This window comes from Scleropages formosus, chromosome 17, assembly GCF_900964775.1.
Source record: "Scleropages formosus chromosome 17, fSclFor1.1, whole genome shotgun sequence".
Lineage (NCBI taxonomy): Eukaryota > Metazoa > Chordata > Actinopteri > Osteoglossiformes > Osteoglossidae > Scleropages > Scleropages formosus.
The window spans coordinates 6,926,810-6,948,049 of record NC_041822.1 but is presented as its reverse complement, the minus strand read 5'-3'; the positions used below and the strand labels follow the sequence as shown (position 1 = coordinate 6,948,049).

Sequence of the window (21,240 nt, the reverse complement as noted above, 5' to 3'; positions counted from 1 at the left end):
TCTTTAACTTTCAAAAACCATTGGGACTGGAAATCTAACTTGATTTGTTTGTAAATCCAAAATAAAATTTACCACCAACTCAAAATCAATAAAGGCTTAGCAATACAGACATTCCTTAAACTGTTCACTGGATAGATTCTGACATCACATAATGGTACAATAAATAATAAAAAAAAAAATTAATTTTTTAAAAATCTGTACAACTTATTTTTATTGACTTAAACAAAAATTAACACTAAAATTCATTTGAAATGACCAGACAGGAGCAGTACACACTGGAACAGAATTGAATTAAGACACTCCCACGCTGTTTCAGTGTTTTCTACTACAAACTAATGGTTGCAAACAGAAAATCGGGTAATTTTCCCTCAGCAGCAGACAGAAATTTTAGAAAAAGGATAAATGGGGAAAAAAAATTTAAAAAGTAAATAATTTGAAAAATATTCTCATTGAAAACTTGTAACAAGCAGTCAGTGTAAGACTTTGTCTTGTTCACAGGTTCATGCATTGGGGTGTCCCATGATTTTGATTTCACTTACCAAAGTTATTAAAAATTGTTTAAACAAAAAGGTTTCTAAAACAAACAATCAATCTCAACACCATTCTACTAGAAGCCAACCTATCCCAAACAAGCAGTATATCCCTCCCACACACACACACACACACACACACACACCTTCAGAACCGCTTGTCCCATACAGGGTCGCGGGGAACCGGAGCCTAACCCGGTAACACAGGGCGTAAGGCTGGAGGGGGAGGGGACACACCCAGGACGGGACGCCAGTCCACCGCAAGGCACCCTAAGCGGGACTCGAACCCCAGACCCACCGGAGAGCAGGACTGTGGTTCAACCCACTGCGCCACCGCACCCCCCGCAGTATATCCCAACTTGCAAAAAAAGAGAGGTTTTTCAAATAACTAAAAGAACAAATCAATTTTAATCTGAACAGATAAAGCTCACAGATTACAGAAATGATTAATAATTCTGCACAGGCTGAGCAGCATAACACTATTACTTTTACTGAAAAAAATCTGAAAGCTACTCATTTTAACAATTTCATTCAGAAACGTTAATGTTTAAAGAATGTTGGTTTTTCTTACCATAAAGAGTTCAAACTCTTCCTCATTACGTGCTATCATCTGATTGAGAGTTTCATCATCAGGGACCTCATCTTCTTCCTGAAAGAACACACACACACACAAATGAATTTCTTAATAGAACGTTTCACAGAACATGCATTACCAAAAAAACATCGTACCAAAGTAACACTAAATTCTACTGTGTAAAGCACATAATAAAATGTATACAGTACTGTATAATAATGTACTTTAACCAATTCTACAAAATATTACGGGGGGGGGATACAAAACTACTGTTGAGCAGTGAATGAAACTATATAATAAGTATTCAGATTTCAAATAGTATATGTCCTGGCAATTTAGAGGTTTTTATAATCTTTGCTTTTATGCTATGATATTAACAGCCTTTAATAACACTTGTTGAGCAATTCATGCACAAGCAAGCAAAGTTCATGCTTCCCAGTCCTGCTGCTATGAAACATTTTCAATTTTGCTTTAACAGACTAGACTCAGAAGGACTTTGCATAGAGTAAATTATACTATAGGATACTGTAGAGAATAGCTCCTCAATCCTTTTCACCATTAATGTTTTTCAGTGTTGTACCTTGTTAATATATTCAATTTCTACATTACGCATTCTTCCACTAATACTGACTGCAAATAGTCAAGACAATGTTAAACTTAATCGGCATTATTTTTAGCATCAGCTCAAGAAGTGAACTTTACTTATGATAATATTTAGCACCCGTAAAAAAAACTAAACTTAAAAAAATAAATTATATTTGTTATAAATTTTGAATATTCACAGGGGAGGGGGGGAAGAAGAAAAGAAGGGGAAAAAAAAAAAACAAAAAAAAAAAAAAAAAAACAACCCTTTTCTTTCGGTGTGCTAGACTGCTCATGCAGAAGCTGGGCCGGAGTGTTCATTCACCATTCATTCATGCAATATCCAGTCTTCCAGGGAAAAATTACAAAAAACAACATTCTCTTTCATTTCAGCCATGGCATTTTTGAGGGCATGATCAGTATGCTACATTTGCATAACATCAACAATCCCGGAAAACGTAGATGACAAGATTAAGATAAAATACTTATTTACCATAATCATCTGACCCTTTTCTTCATCCTTCACCAACATGAAAATAACAATAGGAAAAACAGTTCATATAAAGTAGAAAACTTACTGGCTGCACAATATTTATACACACCATTTATGTGTGTATGCATATGTTGTATGTACTCATGTGTATATCTGTATCTACCTGGACCCATCTCACAATAAGTAAAACAGCTTTCACAACACTCACTACCATGTGCTGTTACTTGTTCCTTTGACCTGCATGTATTTTTAGTCATCTACGTTTTCCAAAAAGTTTAATAAATTTTTTACACAATTCTGCAAAAATTTATATTAAACTACTTTAAAGAATGCTTAAACTGATCTAAACATTAAGTCTGCAATTATTTTTATTTTAAAAAATTAACTATTAGTCCATCTAATCATTTATGACCACTATAGAAACAATACAACAAAGAAAGTGCCAACTAAACTTTTACATTAAAGAGTACATCAAATTTCGAGAGTAATAAAACAAGATGGCTAGACGAGATATTCAACTCCTCCTCAATTTGGACTAGAAGTCTACCTCAATTTGTTCATCGCTTCAAACTCACAATAAATAAAAGCTATATAACATCTCTTTCTCTATACATTTACATTTTAATACTGTAAAAACGTAGGGAAATAATGTAATAAAATGCTCAAAAACAGTTCCATTTATTACTCTATTTCCAATAATTTACTACCACTGATCTATTACCAACAATCACTTGTTCATTTTAGGATTGTCATGGTCTGAAAAAAAATTCCAGAAACATACAGCAGGAAGCATGATACACAGATGCTGAACAGTGTGTGAATTGACCACAGTGTACGAATTGATCACAGTGTACCACGTTTATTTAACTTCATACTACAGAAAAATTAACTTGTTTAACATTACTGGAAATAAACAAGCCATCTTCTCAGTGCCAACTGCTGAACGGTCCATCACATATAAGTGTCCAGCATTTGCTGGCTTCCAGGCATATTTAACTTTCCTTACTATCAGCACAAGCAATAAAAGCTTAACACGACATCCTTTGATTTATCTATGGGTTAGGTTCTATACAAATCCTGAATATAGCTATAATAAACAAAATAATTGTAGGACTTTTCATCATTATGTGTTCAGCTCAATCTTGTTAATGGCTGGTCCTTGTCACAGTTACAGGAGTCTGTAGCCTATGCTGGAATCACTGGGCACTAGGCCAGCATGTCAACACCCCAGAGGGGATGCTAGTCCATCACAGGGTAGCCACACACACACACACACACACACACACACACACACACACACACACACACACACACACTTTGGGCAATTTTGAGTTACGAATTAACCTAAAGCACTTATCTCTGGACTATGGGAGGAACCCCACACAGACATGGAAAAAACATGCAAACTCCACACACGTAGATTTGAAGCACACAGGTGCTTTGAGGTGGCAATGCTACCTAATGCACCACCATACTGGCCAATTGAAATTTCAAGCTAGGTTAAAACTGAAAATCATTTAAAATGACAGAAAACAAAAACACAGTATCTACAAACTGAATGGCGAGATCCTCAACATGCGCAGCATTCATCACTGTTCACAGATACTCACAAACACCAGACACAAGCTGCAAACACTGTAGAAGTGAGTTGCATAAACGTGGTCTGACACTCCTATTCTCTTTTCTTCTCTGAATGCATTTTGCCTACCAACACATTATTGAAGAACTGCTTGCTAATTTGTGCATTAGGCTTACTTCGCAGAAAACTGGCTTATACTAATTAAAAATTATTTATACGGGTTAACTAATGCTTTTTTCCCCACAAAACACTTATATGTCCCTCTACCTTTTACATTCAGTAACTGTTCATTCAGTCAGGGACATGGTCAACAAAACCATATGAAAAATTCCAGTATGCATTTGTTTTAATGTTTTAAGCTCTACTGCTAAAAATATGATATTACTTATCAGCACTGTGACTACTACTAAATCAACTGTCAATGTAATAACTAACCCTTTAAGCAAAAATAAAATATTGCAACTTAAATGTTTAATACTGTAACATAAAGTAGAGTTATGTGAACAGAGTTTAGAATAGAGAAAATCTGGAAATATTAACATCAAATGTTAACAATATGAAGGTATCAATGGCAGCCTACCTCATTCTGTTCCTCGTGTTCCAGGATGGCCTGCAGGAAAGCCCGGCGTTCATGGCTGGAGGACTTCTGGTCAAACATGCCAGCCTGGATGACTTTCTGGTCCACGTTTAGCTTGTACTTGGCAGCAGCCAAGATCTTTTCCTCCACGCTGTTGACGGTGCAGAGACGCAGTACTCGCACTTCATTCTGCTGCCCAATACGGTGAGCCCTGTCTTGCGCCTGTAGATCCTGCAACAAAGAACCAAACTTGGGAACAATACTGACTAATGCAAACTGCAAATCCATTTTGATTTCAAAATTTTTCTAAGATCCAGAAAAAAAGGCTTTTGGATACGTTTCTAGGATTTCTAGGAAGTTGTTCAAGCCCCCTTGACATACATGTGGTATCATCTAAAAGTACAGAATTCTCTTTGTTAGCAACACATGGACTCAGCAACATAGTATTTTCAGTTTGGAAGGTACTCAAAAATGTGTCCTCTAGAGCGGACAAAAAGAATGTTTGGGTCTCAGGAGGATATACACTAACAATCTCAGAGTTTAACTTTCTAAAAGTGAATCACACCTACAGACTTGATTCTATTACTTTTACATTGCAGATCTGAAGTTTTCAAAATATCTATACTGTGTCACATTGTGTTCAGAATGAAACATGAAATTTCTCAGGGATCTTTTGTTACACATATTTAACAGTGGTTTTAAACAATCAACCTGGTGTGGGTTCCAGTCACTGTCAAAGATCACCACAGTGTCAGCAGCCTGGAGGTTCAGACCAAGACCCCCCGCTCTGGTGCTCAACAGGAAGATAAAGTACTGAGATCCTTTTTCATTGAACTTCTTGAGCAAGGCTGCACGATCCTCTGACTTAGTTGTGCCTGGTGGACAAAACAGGAAGCTTGACATCTTTTCATTCTGATTTGGGGGTCAACACCAGCAGGGGAAGACATTTAGATGCAAGAACTTTCTAAGCGAAACACACTCAGGTGGAAACAACAAGCAGACAACTAAAACGAACACTGCTGAATCTGGAGACAGGGAAGGCTGCTAAATTTTTTTTTTTTTTTTTATTTTAAACTTGAAAGGAGTCTTGTTTTTTGTGTTCAGTTTCTTAGTTTAGCTTTTTTCTAGTATTGTCTGCTAGTACACATGAAAATGTATCCTTACAAATATAAAATTTCCCTGTCATATTACCAATTCCTCATGTATAAGCTTGACACATCTGCGGCATCAGAGACACAATATAACAAAAACGCACCATCCAATCGCAGGTAGAGGAAATTGCGGTAGGCAAAGTAGTCCTCCATTATGGTCATAAGTGAAGTCATCTGGCAGAAGAGCAGAACTCTGTGGTTTGTTGCTTGAAGTTTAGGCAGAATGCGATCCAGTAACTCAAATTTTCCTGACGCTCTGTAAAGATCAGGTCTGAGTGGGAAAGAGGAAGAATGTCTAGGTTATGCCAGTTTTATTTATGTAAAATACAGCAGAATGGTTTCATACATTTCAAGATGACCCAGAAAGTGCTTTTTTTAAAAAAAAAAAAATAAAAAAAAAAAAAAAAAACCTACCTGTTTGACTCTGCCTTGCTTGTAAAGTACAAGTTTGACAAAACTAACATTACAATTAAAATAACCTACCCATTGATGATACCATTGGGGTACCCCAAATGCTCTGCAAATGATTCCTGTGAAAAGGAATATACAATAAAATGTTCAAATCTAAGCTTTCCTGAAAATTCAAAAATCTATCCATCCATGAAAAGTAACTGCTTTTGCCAGGTCATGATGGTGCAGACCAAATTGTAAAAACTGCAGGTTAAGCCATAGGATATAGCCTGGACAAGATTCCAGCCCATCGGGGACTGTCTCACACACATGCACTAACACATGCACACACTAACTCTTAGACACCAATTCACCCAAAAACATCTTGACCATTGGAAGAAATTGCAGCACCCAGCAAAAACCCACATAAACAAGGGGATAAGGTGCATAGATAGAGCTGGATTTGAACCCACGCACAAACCCACAGCTCAACAACTATGAGGTACCAGTGTGACCTGCTGTGCCTATGTGCTGCCCTACATTAGAATATTTTAACACAAAATATCCCATTCTGATTTAAAACATGATCGATTCAAGCTAAAAGATGATTTTCAAAACCCTTGTTTTTTTTGGTCCCCTTTCTAGTATCATGGTTCAGTGAGGTACACACCTCTATGTGCTGGAACATATAGGGATGGTTGCAGATTTTCTTGAGCTGCATAATAGTGTTCATCAGGGTTTTTGCTCCTCCTTTGCCCTAGTGTAGAAGAAAAATAATTAAAGAAGTTCATGACAAAATACACTGATCACAAGGCCCTGACTATGACTTTACCTTTTTGTCTTTCTCTGAGCCATCGGTGAGAAGGATGCCTTTCCCTTGCATATGACGGTACAGAACCTTCTGTATAGCTGACATGTCACATTTGATGACATACTCGACCTGCACAGGAACGAATGAAATAGTCATACAACTGTGTAATTTAAGTGAGCATAGTTTCTGATGAGATATAAGACTTTGCACTCACTTTCTCTGGCAGCTGGGATTCTACCTCCTTCTTCAGCCTACGTAGCAGGAAAGGCCTGAGCACCTTGTGTAAACGGCGAATGATGAGAATGGTTTCCTCTTCATTCAAGTCCACCTGGGAACCAGTTAACATGCACACTGGTCAGTACATAAATAAGATTAAGAGTCAGAAACACAGCAGTCGGATTCCGTCTCAGGTTTATGTATAGTACCAGTCAGAAGTCTACGAACATGCAGATAACCTGGGGAACAAAAGAATAACAGCAGAGTGACCCAGAGGTGTGCTATGTGTCTAGAAATTGTTGCTGAAGAGCTAGACAGACATCAACTCACATCATACTTAAATGCCATATGAGGGAGGGAGAAGGGGGGGGGACTCCTTTCAGCATGCTCGACTGATACTGCATTTTTGAGTAACAAAACTTACAGTAAACATGTAGAAGCACTAGGCCATTAAAACATGCAGAAATCTTATAGCATACCCTTTCCCCAGTCATGGCAAAGGGAGCATTGAACCACTGCTCAAAGGTGCTGCAACTCTTGAAGATGGTTGGGAGGAGGAAGTTGAGTAAAGCCCAAAGCTCAGGGAGTTTGTTCTGTAACGGAGTCCCCGTCAAGAGCAGGCGCCGTGGGGCCACATAATGAGTGTTGAGCACCTGAGTCAATTTACAGTGATGATTCTTCATGCGGTGTCCCTCGTCCACAATCATATACTTCCAACGTATCTGAACAGAAGATATAGTATATTCCTTAGTTTTTCGCATCATACTTCTCTTTCCTGCGTGTTTAGTTGCACCATCCTATCCAATTTATCTTTGTTCTCTTAAACGTACAACTCCAATGTCAGTTTGGGAGGGGTGGACACAGGTACGCACTCTCGTCAATACTACTGCTGTGAGCCACCGATTTCTTTTCACCCTACAGCTGCAGGCTTCAATGGGCAAACATACACTGATGAGGGTACTACTTGCTTTGTTGCATTCAGAGTGCAACAAGTAGTGGAGGACCCCAATCCATCAAGGGAATATTGGTCTCCTTTCAAAAGATGGCAAAGGGTACGTGTTGTGAGATGCACAACTATTCACCGATTGTCACTGGGGACCCTAAGTAGAACTAGCATTAAGAAAAGAAACAGTGCAACTTTCCTATAGGAAACGCTTTCTCCTGAATTTTTCATACCTTGGCAAGAATATGTTTGTCTTTGATAATGTACTCATACGTAGTGAGGAGAACATTGAACTTCCCACTGCGCAGTTGTGGGACAAGTGACCTTCGCATGGCTGGTGTTCCCTTCCAAACAACAAATCAGCACATGGAACAAAACACACAAAAACAAAATCAGTAATTACAGATTATTTCAGCTGTGATTTAAGACTAAATTTAAAGCAAAACGAATGTAAACTTATGCACAATAACCAAAACTCCAGGCATAGATTACAGTGTTTTGAAAAAGTCATGTGACATTACTTCAGAAAAAAATACTAACCTTATAGGCAATTTTGACCACAGATGGTGCCCACTTATCCAGCTCATACACCCAGTTAGACAACGTCCTACAAAAAAATATTTTCTGTTATGCAAGAAAGACTTTCTCCTACTGAGGTAATTCACATTACAACTTAAATGAGTTTTTCTCCTGCATACACACTTGATCCAGGTCAAGTAACAATGCAAGTTATGCTATATGAGGATCAAACAAACAATTCCCATTGAAAAGTAACATCATTACGAAACACAAGCCTTGAAGCAGAAATTTCATGTCTACAAAGCTGTTTATAGTTAAAATGACCAACAAATTAATAACTGTATGGTCAGCGCAAGTTACTCACGACAATGGGACAATGATCAGGTAAGGCCCATTGAGGCGCTTGTGTTCCATCAAGTAGGTGATCAGGGCAATGGTCTGGATTGTCTTTCCCAGGCCCATTTCATCAGCCAGAATCCCATTGAGATTGTTGTTGTACAGAGATACCATCCATTCCAGTCCCTGAATCTAACCAGACATAGAAATGGCAATAATATGAAAAAAGATCAATAAGCAAGAATTTATATGGGGGGGGGACAAGGACATATGTGAGCAATCAGTACCAAGATTCTGTACTAACCTTAACTTACATTAAGACATTCAGCTGTTTGATGTCTTAATATTTTTATAACCATTGCTTGACTTTGGCACTGTGTACGCAAGTGCAACAGCTAACTGTATTAGATTTCATTTATAAGGAAACTAACAAAATTTTCTGACTTACATTTACTGAATTGTAAAATGTATCAAATAAAAAAATACAAATTACTGAAATATTTACACTTTTCTACTCTTTTCTTAAAGAAAAGTAATTGTTTTACACGACAATAAGTCCACTCAAAACAATCCAATTACATCTTTAAAATAAATATTCATACCCTGAAGAACACCCAGTAGGGTTAGGAGAATACAGCTTTACAAGGAGTTTCATGTAATATCCTTATTTTAGCTTACAAGGCATTCCTTCTCATTCTTAAGGACCACACAGCACTCCTCTTGACAGCTGACCACTCCAAGACATTTTTACATTTACTAAATTTAGCAGACCCTTCTCTACAAAGTGACTTAGAATTAATTACTATTTCTCCAACACCTTCATCCAAGGTAACTTACAATAGCAGGTACACTACACTAAACTCTCTACAATCATCCGCCCAGTCATACCAGAGCAATCGAACACACGTATATTGTACATATAGACACACAGACACTAGAAGCCATTTAAAGTCCAAATCACCTGAAACACATCTTTGGACTGTGGGAGAGAACATGCCCATTCCACAAAGTCTGAGCAAGAATCAAATCCATATCAAATCACTTACCCCAGGTAATGTTGAAGCACCATGTCAACTTGCTCAATGAACATGAATTTGTTTGCATTGGTTTCTTTTCACCTTTTTTGCATTGAAGTTTGGAATTAAAATATAAACACTATCAGATGCATCTGTTTTGCTTATGAGTATTAAGTGTACCATATGTAAGTAATTGTGTCCATTTTGATGGGATTTGGTGGTATTTAAACATAATGAACATCAATTTTAAGGCTCAAGAAAGCATAAAAAGTTCTCTTGTTGAAACAAATGGTAACATTTGCCATTTATAACAATTGGTCTTACAAAGTTTTCTTCAGACACAAAGGCTCACGTACCATTAATATATTTATGTGTCTAACTTATGCTGCAGCACTTGCATGGTGCTGCTGCTTCACAGTAACTGGGCTGTTCAGGTATAAGTTTTAATCCGGCTCAGTCTGTGTGAAATTGACACGTCTTCCCTGTGTCTGTATGAGTTTCCTCTGGGTGCTCCAGGTTCCTCCCACAGCCTGAACACGTGCGTTTCTGGCGAACTGGTGACGTTAAATTTCCCGTCGTGTGAATGTGTGTGGTTACCCGATGGCAGACTGGTGTCCTATCCAGGGTGTACCCTCCTAGTAAAGGGTTCACTGATTCTGGGATAAGCACTGAACTGCTGTAACCCAGGTATGGAGGAGCGTTTAAAAAATAAAAAAAAAATAAAAAGTGACTGAGTGAGCGAGTAAGCTGCATTTGCCTAAATCTAGAGCATTTGTGCATCTGGACTAGCCTATTTATTGTTCTAGTGTGGTGTTCAACAGTACACTATTCATTAAACCCAAAAAGACTTTACATTTATTCATTTAGCTGATGCTTTCCTCCAAAGCAATTTACAATGTTAATCTACTTACAATTATTGACCCATTTAAACAGTTGCATAATCTTACTGGAGCAATTTAGGGTAAGTGCCTTGCTTAAGGGTACTACAGCTAGAAGGGAGATTCAAACCTGCAACCCATGAGTCCAAAGACAGGAGCGCTACCATTACACTACCAGCTGTTTAACTGTAATGAATCATAAAAGCTCTGGTGAGGATCTAAAAATCACCTGTTTAAGTTTCTAGCACACAAGAATCATTGTTTTATCATGATATCACAAGGATTTACAATAGAAGAACAGAAGAGGGTTTGGTGACATGTCTCAATGAGTCCAGCACAACACTACCTGCAAGTCTGAAGGTGTCCATGTGAGACATTAAGAACACAGAAAAGGCTATTTTCTCATGAGATTGTTCAATTAAGAAGACTTTGCCTTTCATTAGTTCTTCGGATGGCCGTGGCAAGGATGCAGACATACCTGATACTGCTTCAGCGTTCCATTGATAAGAAGAGAGGACTGTTTTTCAACTCTTTCTGTAACAGCATGGGCAACTCCATAGTACGACTGTGAGGACTTATCCCCAGTCTGAACGTTGTACTCATCATCCACGTCCTGCTTGGCAGACCTGGAGATCATGAAAGACTTTAACTGATTCATTAAATTTAACGCTGGCAATACAGAACACCGTAGAGTATCGGTTGTATACACTAGCAACCGCGTGGCAGACTGGGAGATACGGATCGCTGCCACTGCCCAGCATCACAAGAGAGTATCAAACTGCATATCGCTTACCTGGAGAGGGGTGGGGAATCTAAATTCAAAGTATGGTTTCTAGCAAAATTGTACCGCTATCGCACAATCGTAAAGTTGAACAATCGTAAGTCGGACTATCGTAACTCGGGGACCGTCTGTACATAGGCTAGGATGTACTCTGCCTCGCACCCAGTGCTTCTAGGACAGACTTTGACTCACGGCAACCCTGCTCTAAGGCAAGTGGTTATCGACAGCGAATGAGTAAATATTTTTACAAATTGCAAAAATATTTGTTATATACATACCTTTTCCCTCTGTGTCTTTCTTAATCAAATATAAACAAAATTTTAAAACTTCAAGTATTACTTAAAAAAAAAAAAAATGGAAGACTGGAAACTTGGTCAGCTAGCTGGTTACTCACTCAATGATATGCTTTGCAGTATCCTCTGACACCTCATCACTGTTTGGATCAATAATCTTCTTTTCCTCCGATTCAGCCCGGGAAACCGCTTCTTCCTCATCCTAGACAGAGATCCAAGCGATTTCAACCAATTAAAACGGCATTAATGGAAAACTTATTCACAAGGTAAGCAGACACCGACTGGTAAAACAGGGAGGAATTATGAAGGAATCAACCAAACCAGTATGGACTGTGGGAGAATAAGTTGTCAGTTATCAGTATGGAATGAAAAATACACAAAGAAAAAATACTGGTACTTCATTTTAAAACAAAACATACCTCTTCTTCAAAATCAGAACCACTTTCTTCACTGTCTGACCGTGGGGCAACTTCATAACTATATGCAACAAAAACACAGTGAGCTTTTTTCAGCTTGTTTGAAAACTGTTCCATCAGCTTCAGAAACTGGTGAATATATAAAAGGTTTCTGTGAAACAATAAATCATGGAATCGAATTCTACAAATAGAAATAAAGGCTTCATCTTGGCATTTAAAGGATGTCAACAGGAACTTAAATTTATGTACTTGCCAAATTTACATGATTTATTATTTTGACAGCTTCACAAAGAAACAATAAACATCAATCATTTATATCACGTCACAAATCCGAACATGGATACAGTCATCTTTTTTTACAACTCTGGAAAGCATAAACAGAAACTTGAGTGCAAAATATCTTTTTACATCAAACCACATCACCACCAGTTTCAACAAAAAAAGCAAAAGGTCTTATATTAGCAACAGGAGTAGAAACACAGAGAAGACATTCCATTATTACCCAGGATTCATCTCCAGCCAGGCCTCCAGCTGACTCGACTTGGGTGCATCTGTGCCCTGCAGCACTTTGCCTGTCTCAGTCTGAATGACCTTAACTGGAAGCTCACTCATCTGGCTGCTTTCATCCATTGGCTATTGAGGGGGGGAAACATCATGATCATCATCTTATTTTATACAAAATACTTAAGTTAGACACTCCTGAAGTATTAATCAAATATATTTCTTCAATCTTATAATAATAATAATAATAATAATAATAATAATAATAATAATAAAAAAATGTTATAACAATAATACTCTTTAAAAACAAGGGGGAAAAAAAAAGCTGCTGGCCATTGTACCTCTCCATCGGGCCCGATGGCTCCAAGTCCATCTGGATTCTCATCAACTTTCTAAAAAAAATAAAGGTGGAACACAGCTGAACCCATACCATGAAAATGACCATGAACACAGGCACACGTGTATCCTATATGAAAGAACAAAAAGGCGCGAGTCCCATCTTACTTTCTTCTTCCTTCTCTTCTTTTTCTTCTCCTTAGCAGCCTGTGCAGCCTTATGTTCATAAACCAGCTCAGTAAGGTTGGCCACATATTCATCGGTCTGCTGCAGCAGGTAAGCCAGACGTTTGTCCTTCTTCTGGTCAATTAGTTTACGATACCCTTCTTCATCTTCAGCCTGCAAGAGCGGGATATATAGAGCCAGTCTGACAAATAGTACAGTCCACATTCATAATCAAACAAAGCTCAAAGATCTGTGAATTATTCTAACATTAAGATTTCTAAGATTTTCCTTTAGTTATAACACTCTTATAAAGAATTATCTTGAATAGGTGCAAAATTCTGATCTGCACAATTTCCATAGCATAGTTCTCACTTCTGTGTCATCTAGCACGCTTGCAGGCCACATACCATCAGCCTTCTCATTCGCTCTTTCTCAATCCTCTCAGTCTCCTTCTTCTGCTCCCTCTCTGTGTTGGTATGCCAAGTGGCAATGGCTTTTGAAAGCTTCTGAATTTTCCCCGTAATTGATCGATGATATTCCTTGAAATCTTTAGCATGTTGTAATATGCTGTTAAGGTATTCCTACATAAAGGAAGGAGGAGTTAGAATAATGAATTTTTAAACAAAGGTCAAATTCTGTCATAGGAAAACCTTAAAACTCACAAGAGGAAAAACCCAAGACGAAAAGACATTGCTGAAGTTGAACAAAATAGGGGACAAAAAATGTGAGGAAAGCCTTAATTAGATTACTTGTCAAACTCAAGATATAATTAACTTAATATGTCTTTTGTGCATGGGGGTGCGGTGGCGCAGTGGGTTGGACTGCAGTCCTGCGGGTCTGGGGTTTGAGTCCCGCTTGGGGTGCCTTGCGACGGACTGGCATCCTGTCCTGGGTATGTCCCCTCCCCCTCTGGCCTTATGCCCTGTGTTGCCGGGTAGGCTCCGGTTCCCCGTGACCCAGTATGGTGTGTGTGTGTGTGTGTGTGTGTGTGTGTGTGTGTGTGTGTGTGTGTGTGTGTGTGTGTGTGTGTGTGTGTGTGTGTGTGTGTGTGTGTGTGTGTGTGTGTGTGTGTTGTGCAGAGGGACATGGTGGCACAGCAGGTTTAGCTGGGGCCTGCTCTGTGGTGGGTCTGAGCTTCAAGTCCTGCTTGGGGTGCCTTGTGGTGGACTGGTGTCCTGTCCAGGGTGTGTCCCCCCACTCTCCCATGTTGCCGTGTTAGGCTCCAGTATGCTGCAACCCCGCTCGGGAAAAGTGGTTGTAGACATTGTGTGTGTGTGTGTCTTTTGTGCTGGTAACAAAAATGGCAATTCATTAATTTATTCATTATCAACAACTGCTTGCCCAGTGTAGCACCAGGTAGGGCCTATACCTTTTTTGGTTTCTAAAAACAGCTGTTCCGTGTACGTTTTACATATTACAGAACAAGTTCAATTCTGTTCTTGTTACACAACAAGTCCAGTGACACTTTTCAGGATGACAGAATATTTCTTTAACAATTAAAAGACGTGTGCTCGGTCGCCCTGACAGAAAGGTGCAGTACAATTCCTGACACCTCCGGTGTGAAAGGACTGCATTTTTCAGATGATAATTGAGCGGTGCTAAGACACACACTAACTACTGTACCTGGTGCTTTTGTCGGCGCTTTCGCTCTTGTTCAATCTTCTGCTGCTTCTCCAGTTTCTCAGTCATGCGGGCCTCCCTCAGGGTCTGCCGCTTGCTGCGCTTGTAGGCCTTGGAGTTGAGGGCCGTCTCCAGGGTGGTGTCCCTGCGCATGCAGGCCACCACATCCTGCCTCAGCTACAGGACAGTGGCAATTATTGTTTAAAGTTAATGTGATTTTAAACAAATTTTCAACATCATTTTGAAAAGTACCAGCAAAGACTTCTTGAAAAGACTTGAGTTTTTTTTTATAGGTAAAGAATATATTGAAGCGCATGATGGGCTTCTACATAAGATTATTCAGATTTAAAAATTGCAATCCCTGTAAGAAATTATTCCCAAAATATTTAAAATTCATTGTGACCTGTCGCTGGAAGTTAAGCAGTCTTAAGGCCTTTAATTCCACGGTTGCTTTTGTCCTCAGGTCTGGGGGCAAGGAACCAGGCAAATTCTCCAGCTCCTGTATTCTGTGAGCAATTCTAGCCTGAAGCCTATGGATTAAGGAATCCAGGAAAAGACAATAAAATGTACTAAACTTTTCTACAGCATTAAAGACAATGTGCAACATACCAGAAAAATATTTATGCATTTCATTCTCATAACAGTGCAACTAAAAACAACAATCCATTATAAAATGTTAAACTGCATGTATAAAACATATGGCTGATTAATTGATCACTGTGAGAATCTGTCTTCTTTGCAAAGCACACAGCAGTACACAGTATGTAAGCTCAAGAGCCATTACACCAAACAACCGAGTACCTGTACTCTCTTTCCTGAAGAATCTCTACTGGGTCCAGTCCCTGTGGCTTCTGAATTGGTGTGATACGGTTCTGCTTCTGCTGCAGCTGGACGATAGGGGAAGGCTGACCCAGAGTTTGTGGAGTTACAGAAGTGCTGGGCATGGGTGGGGGCACAGGTGTGGCCTGAGGGGGGGCAGGAGAAGGCCTTCCGGTAGCAGCAGGAACAGGGAGCTTCTGAGGTGTGCTTGGAGCATCAGCACTTGGCACTAAAACAGAAAAAAGTCAAATGGTCACACAAAAGGGGCGTCAACTTAAAAGCAAACATTACATTTATTCATTTAGCAAACGCTTTTCTCCAAAGCGGCAAACATCTCATACATTACATTCAAGACAATACATTTCTATAAGATTACTTTCCATAAAAAAAAGATAAAATGCAGTTTCAAAGATTACCTGCAAAACATCTACATGTCTCAAAGAGGGGAAAAAAACTGCTAGTAAAAGCATAAAACTTTATTACTACAGTTTTTATATACTGGTTCTGAGAAAAGAAGTGAAATTATACATTTCAAACATACTTTCTTGCCAGGGTTTTGAGCCTGCACTTGATGTGTGACCTTGCATTCCAGAGGAGGGACATGGACCTGCAGGGGGTCCACCCATGGGATGCATCGGCATACCTGCATACACATGAAAACTCTGTAAAGGGCAAGACTTGTTAACACAGAAAAACCAAGATTTTCACAGCACCCACCTGGAGGCCTGTTGTAAGGGGTGCTCACTGGCTGCTGTTGCATGGTTGGCAGGCTCCGCTTGCCCTGCACTGCCAGTTGTAAGTTCTCTGGAAGTGGCTGCCCACGGCCCAAGATCTTATAGGCCAGAATCTGGGCTCTTAGCTGCTGCAGCTGGACAGGACTGAAAGCAGAGGGGCCACGCCCCTGTTGATTCATTGCTTGGGGATCCATAGGCATCATAGATGCAGACTGAGATGGGGGCATCTGGGGTGGCGTCGGACCCCCTCCTGACATGGGACTGGAGGCATGTTCTGGGACTCCAATTGGAGAAGGATGAGGAGACATATAACCTGAAAAATTTAAAGAGCAACAACTTTCACTTGTTTTTAAATATACTATTACTATACATCTTAGTAATTGCAAAAATTACTACAAACGCAAAGGGGAAAAAGGTTTCTATGGAAAGTGTGACAGAATACAGTGCTTTCATAAAAGGTTTTCGCTAAAGTCACGTTCATCTCCTTATAATACTTAATATATACATGGTCCTGTACACGACTTGCTTTGAGCAACTTGCATCCAGGATACGCTTGATCTTCGACAAAATCTTTCTGCGACTCAAACTATATAATACTACAATAATTACATTTAAAACTTTATCAAACTTACAGTGCTAGTTGCATCAAACTGGCTTTATGTTATGATTAGCTAAATTTCTAAGTGGAAAAATTAAACTTCATGAGTAGTTAGTACTGCTTTTCAAATTGTCTATCTGCAATCCCAGGATAACAGAGGATCACTGAAATTGGTATACAATTAAGAGAGTCCTTAGATCTTATTTTAGTAATATGATACTGACAAATATTCTAAGATGCAAACCAATTTATTCTGATTGTGCATTTTCTTTGTCGATCTATTTTATAAAGTGCCTGTGCTGAGAAGCCAAAATGCCCTGCACTTCTGCTTTCCGCCGCTAGGGAGCACCAAAAGGCTGCGAGAAGGCAGTCTCCTAGACTATTTTTTTCGCGGTTTTTTCTAGTAAAAAATTACCATATACAGAAAGTACCCAAAACTAGTATGTCTGTATTATTACACCGTTTTCACTGAAATGCTTTTAATTTCATGCTCCTCACAAAATCCTCCACCAATCTACATCTACTCTCCTTTCTCTAGCAGTCTGGTGATGCCTGACGGATGAACACAGCTGGGTGCCACTTGTGCAACACAAAAGATACCACCGAATACGAGGTTGTGGAGATGAGTTGTTATTTTCAGTCATTTTAAAACAGACAACTGGAATACTGCTTTATGTTAATAAATGGTGGTATGATGTCCTGTTCCTGGTGTATTGTCGCTTCCCTAAATTGTTTCCAGCATTCAGTTGAAGACTGAATAAATAAATGTCTTATCACAAATTTTCAATCTATTTAACCTTTATCTCAAATTTTTCATCAGAACCAAGGCCATGCATTAATAAGGGATTGTGCTGCATTATCAAGCTTTTATTGACTATGACATAGTGGGTGGATTTAGCTAGGATCCAACCTAACTTCCATCTATAATTAACTTTCCAAGTTGAGGTATAAATATATTATTAAATTGGTAACTGGCATTTATTCATTTAGCTGATGCTTTTCTCCCAATCAACTTACAATGTTAAGGTTACAATTATTTTACCCATTTATACAGCTGGGTAATTAAGGGTAAGTACCTTGCTCAAGGGCACTATAGCCAGAGATCCAAAGGAAGCTGCTCTAACCACTACAGTACCAGCTGTCCAATCAACTTCTGTTCATCTAACCGTGAAACGTTGCATTAGCAGTGCATAATGTGTTATCTGTGGATTTAAGAAAATAAAGAACACAAAAAATCTACTGTATAATTTTGTTTACTACAGCTGCTTCAGTACTCCTTACCTTGACTGTGCTGATCCATGGGACTCTGAGAGGGACCCATTCCACTGTGAAGAGACCTCATCCCCATACTCTTCATCTGGCTGAAATGCATGTCCTCTGCCATGCCTTTGTCATGTATACCTTCCATTGGCTAAAATACAAACAAAAAAATTTCTATAAATGAAATGGTCTGTGGGGGCGCAGTGGGTTGGACCGGGTCCTGCTCTCCCATGGGTCTGGGGTTCGAGTCCCGCTTGGGGTGCCTTGCGACGGACTGGCGTCCCGTCCTGGGTGTGTCCTCTCCCCCTCCGGCCTTATGCCCTGAGTTGCTGGGTTAGGCTCCGGTTCCCTGCGACCCCGTATGGGACAAGCAATTCTGAAAGTGTGTGTGTGTGTGTGAGAAATGGTCTGTCTTCACTATTATGGGTGTATGGTTTATTGCAGAATCAACGTTTATTGGAAAACACATACCAAAAAAAACTGTACAATATATAGGCTCTTCGGGTGCCCAAAAGATTAAGCCTTGTCATGCCTTTAGACTGAAGGAGGAAACCCAAGAGCACCCAAAAGAAGCTCATGCTAAAATGGGGAGAAAATGCAAACTCCACACAGATCAAGCAAGATGAAGACCTACACCTGAACAGCCCAGGTGCTGTGAAACAGTAGCGCAAACTGAAGCAGCACCCGTCACAAAAATGTTTTGTGAATTATCTTCACAACTCATCAGCCAAATCAACATTTTAAGTTATATAAAGTGAAAGAAAGAAAGTCACAAAATCTTGATGAGGCTGCACAACATACCTTGTGCATCTGATGCATGCTGTCCGGCTGGTAATCTCCTGCTCCTTGGCCTGGCATGCTGTGGGGCACACTGGGCGGGCCTGGACTGGGGCCCATCATGCTGTGTACTGAACTCGGAGACGGGCCAGGACCAGGACTGGGACCCAGAATTGGTCCAGGAGAGAGGCCTGGTCCAGGGGAAGGCCCAGGGTGCGACATTCCACCCGATGGGTCCGTAGGAGTTGACATCTATTACAATGATGTCCCTCACCTTTTGAAACCTGTATTTTAAATATAAAAACAAGCATATACATTGAAGAAAAAAAAATATATAAACTGAGACAAAACATAGTCGAGTGCGGGGCAAAGAAATAAAAGTTCCGCATTTATTTGTAATCACCGTCAAACAACTTAATAATTTGAATTTCATGTAGCATTTACTTTTTGGAGGCAACCCGCCTTCAATAGGGAAAAGTTGAATAAATCAATGAATGAATGCAACGACCCCGCCAGTCAGTAAACTTTACTGACATCTGCACAGAGTTGGTCGCACACAGTTGACGTTTTTAAATTCTTTTCGGGCTGAGCACTACGAGTCCGCGTGATCCGCCGACGGCCGACAGCGCCCACCTGTGCGTTCGTTCGTTACGACGGCGCTCCGCGAGAGCCGCACGCGCCACGCCTGCAAGGCACCACCACGGCCGCCGAGGGCGCGTCTCACCGCGCGTGGCAGCGTTTCCGGAACGCCGGGCTCCCGTTATGTAGATCGTACTATCATAGTATATGTATTTACACGTATACGCCTAGCACGTGTAGTTTGTCTTTCGCAATCAAATCAAATGTGCGGGCCGATTGTCGATTCCCCCCGTTTTTGGTAGTGTAGTTAAACATTCCGCGCCAACAGCAAAGAAAGAACGGCAAGACCGTATTTCCGTTTCACTTACTGATCTGCAGAGGCACGCTAAGGCAAATAACATACTCCGTGAACTTACCACACTGCCCGCACGTAAACGAGTCGCGACGCTTGTGTTCCTGTGAAACACTGAAAGCCGCTCTCGAATGTTCGAAAATATTAGTCTAATGATTTTACGGTATTAAAAACACGGTGAGCTACAAGCGTTACTTTTTATCCTTCAGCTCAGTCCGTGTGCGAGTTTCATATCGTTTCAACCGTTCCCTTCTCGAGTTAAAAACAACGCTGTACATGTTTACTCGACCACACGTCAAAGGCCTAAACTTGTTCACCCGCACCGGAAAACTTTGATCTTCAAAACTTATGCGATATATGCCAACTAAATTAAAGTTGGTAGGACCTGAACACGCCGTTTTCCTTATTCTGTTCACCCAGTGTCTGCGCAACTCCAGCAAGCAAGGACTGCAAAAGTCATTATGTCATGAAAGTACAGTACCGACCACTGCTAGCTGGTTAGCAGCACTATTAGCATACATGTGATAAAACAGACGACCGGATCATGGCTTCCCGGAGTACGTGTGCTGTGCCGTGCCGTGCCGTGCCCTGCCCTCTCTCGATTAACTTCTCACAGCTTCTCAAAAACCTGGGAAACTACTTCGAACAACACCGTGTGTCCGCAACCAAAAACACTTATTACGAACACACTCCCGGTATGGCATGCATTAATAAAGGTCCGCTTTCATTTTACCCTGACAAGTGGTCACCATAAAATGCGGCGTTTCAGAGCATCAAATGAAAAAGCCTTGAGCGCTGGCATTACGTAGACAGCCATAACATTTTTACAGTCAGTGTTTACAGTAACTACCAACTGCTGCATAATATGCACAACAAATCATGCCTCTTTTGAATTACAAGCATTTTAAATGAAATAACGTGAAGTATACAAATATACCCTGTTTACCTTATTGAAGAAACAATTGAATTTAATAGATAAAAATATATATGCTATACCGTCTTCAAAATATGACTGCCATCAACAGCTCCCCTCCCCCTCTATTTTCGCTGACATCTTCAGTTGAGATTTTTTTTTTGTATTCGTATCGTTTGATTTGTTCAGAAGACAGGAAGTCCCGCCCTTGTCTGAACGTTATTGGTTGGGACACCAATCAATCGGTTTTTTTGTTGTTGTTGGGCGGAGCACTATAGACTCTTCTTAACTGCGCAGAAGGTACTGGAACATAACTAACAGCCAGGAAAGGTCCAATATGTTGAGAGAGAGAAAAAAAAAAAAAAAAAAAAGATTTGGGCACAAGGATGTGCGAAAATGTAGCGCAGTATTAGTGAGGCAACACGCATAATTTAGTGAAATGTTGCAGCGCATGCCAGTTACCAAGTTTAGTCGTGTTCGAATGTATTGTTACACTTCGGT

At 40.0% G+C, this 21,240-nt stretch overlaps 1 protein-coding gene across 7 annotated transcripts in view; it reads right to left on the bottom strand.

The window, feature by feature from the left end:
* Positions 1–20,868, bottom strand: part of smarca2 (SWI/SNF related BAF chromatin remodeling complex subunit ATPase 2) — a 29,330-nt gene extending 8,462 nt beyond the window's left edge. For 4 of the 7 annotated variants that reach the window (XM_018759241.2, XM_029259405.1, XM_018759246.2 and 1 more), the window contains exons 1-27: positions 20,773–20,868; positions 18,920–19,179; positions 18,140–18,269; positions 16,244–16,573; positions 16,068–16,169; positions 15,509–15,755; positions 15,111–15,237; positions 14,711–14,884; positions 13,495–13,668; positions 13,091–13,261; positions 12,928–12,978; positions 12,588–12,718; positions 12,089–12,146; positions 11,771–11,871; positions 11,074–11,221; positions 8,730–8,893; positions 8,387–8,453; positions 8,080–8,190; positions 7,383–7,625; positions 6,902–7,015; positions 6,709–6,816; positions 6,547–6,633; positions 5,970–6,016; positions 5,591–5,757; positions 5,047–5,210; positions 4,339–4,566; positions 1,102–1,179 (exon numbers count right to left, since the gene is read on the bottom strand). In XM_018759241.2, coding sequence (XP_018614757.1) covers positions 1,102–1,179; positions 4,339–4,566; positions 5,047–5,210; positions 5,591–5,757; positions 5,970–6,016; positions 6,547–6,633; positions 6,709–6,816; positions 6,902–7,015; positions 7,383–7,625; positions 8,080–8,190; positions 8,387–8,453; positions 8,730–8,893; positions 11,074–11,221; positions 11,771–11,871; positions 12,089–12,146; positions 12,588–12,718; positions 12,928–12,978; positions 13,091–13,261; positions 13,495–13,668; positions 14,711–14,884; positions 15,111–15,237; positions 15,509–15,755; positions 16,068–16,169; positions 16,244–16,573; positions 18,140–18,269; positions 18,920–19,147 — 3,750 coding nt within the window. In that variant the 5' untranslated portion in view covers positions 19,148–19,179; positions 20,773–20,868. Of the gene's footprint in view, positions 1–1,101; positions 1,180–2,179; positions 2,207–4,338; positions 4,567–5,046; positions 5,211–5,590; positions 5,758–5,969; positions 6,017–6,546; positions 6,634–6,708; positions 6,817–6,901; positions 7,016–7,382; positions 7,626–8,079; positions 8,191–8,386; positions 8,454–8,729; positions 8,894–11,073; positions 11,222–11,770; positions 11,872–12,088; positions 12,147–12,587; positions 12,719–12,927; positions 12,979–13,090; positions 13,262–13,494; positions 13,669–14,710; positions 14,885–15,110; positions 15,238–15,508; positions 15,756–16,067; positions 16,170–16,243; positions 16,574–18,139; positions 18,270–18,919; positions 19,180–20,772 lie in introns of all 7 variants that reach the window. The other 3 variants (XM_018759235.2, XM_018759242.2, XM_018759249.2) reach the window with 1 other exon arrangement.
* Positions 20,869–21,240: the final 372 nt, after the last annotated feature.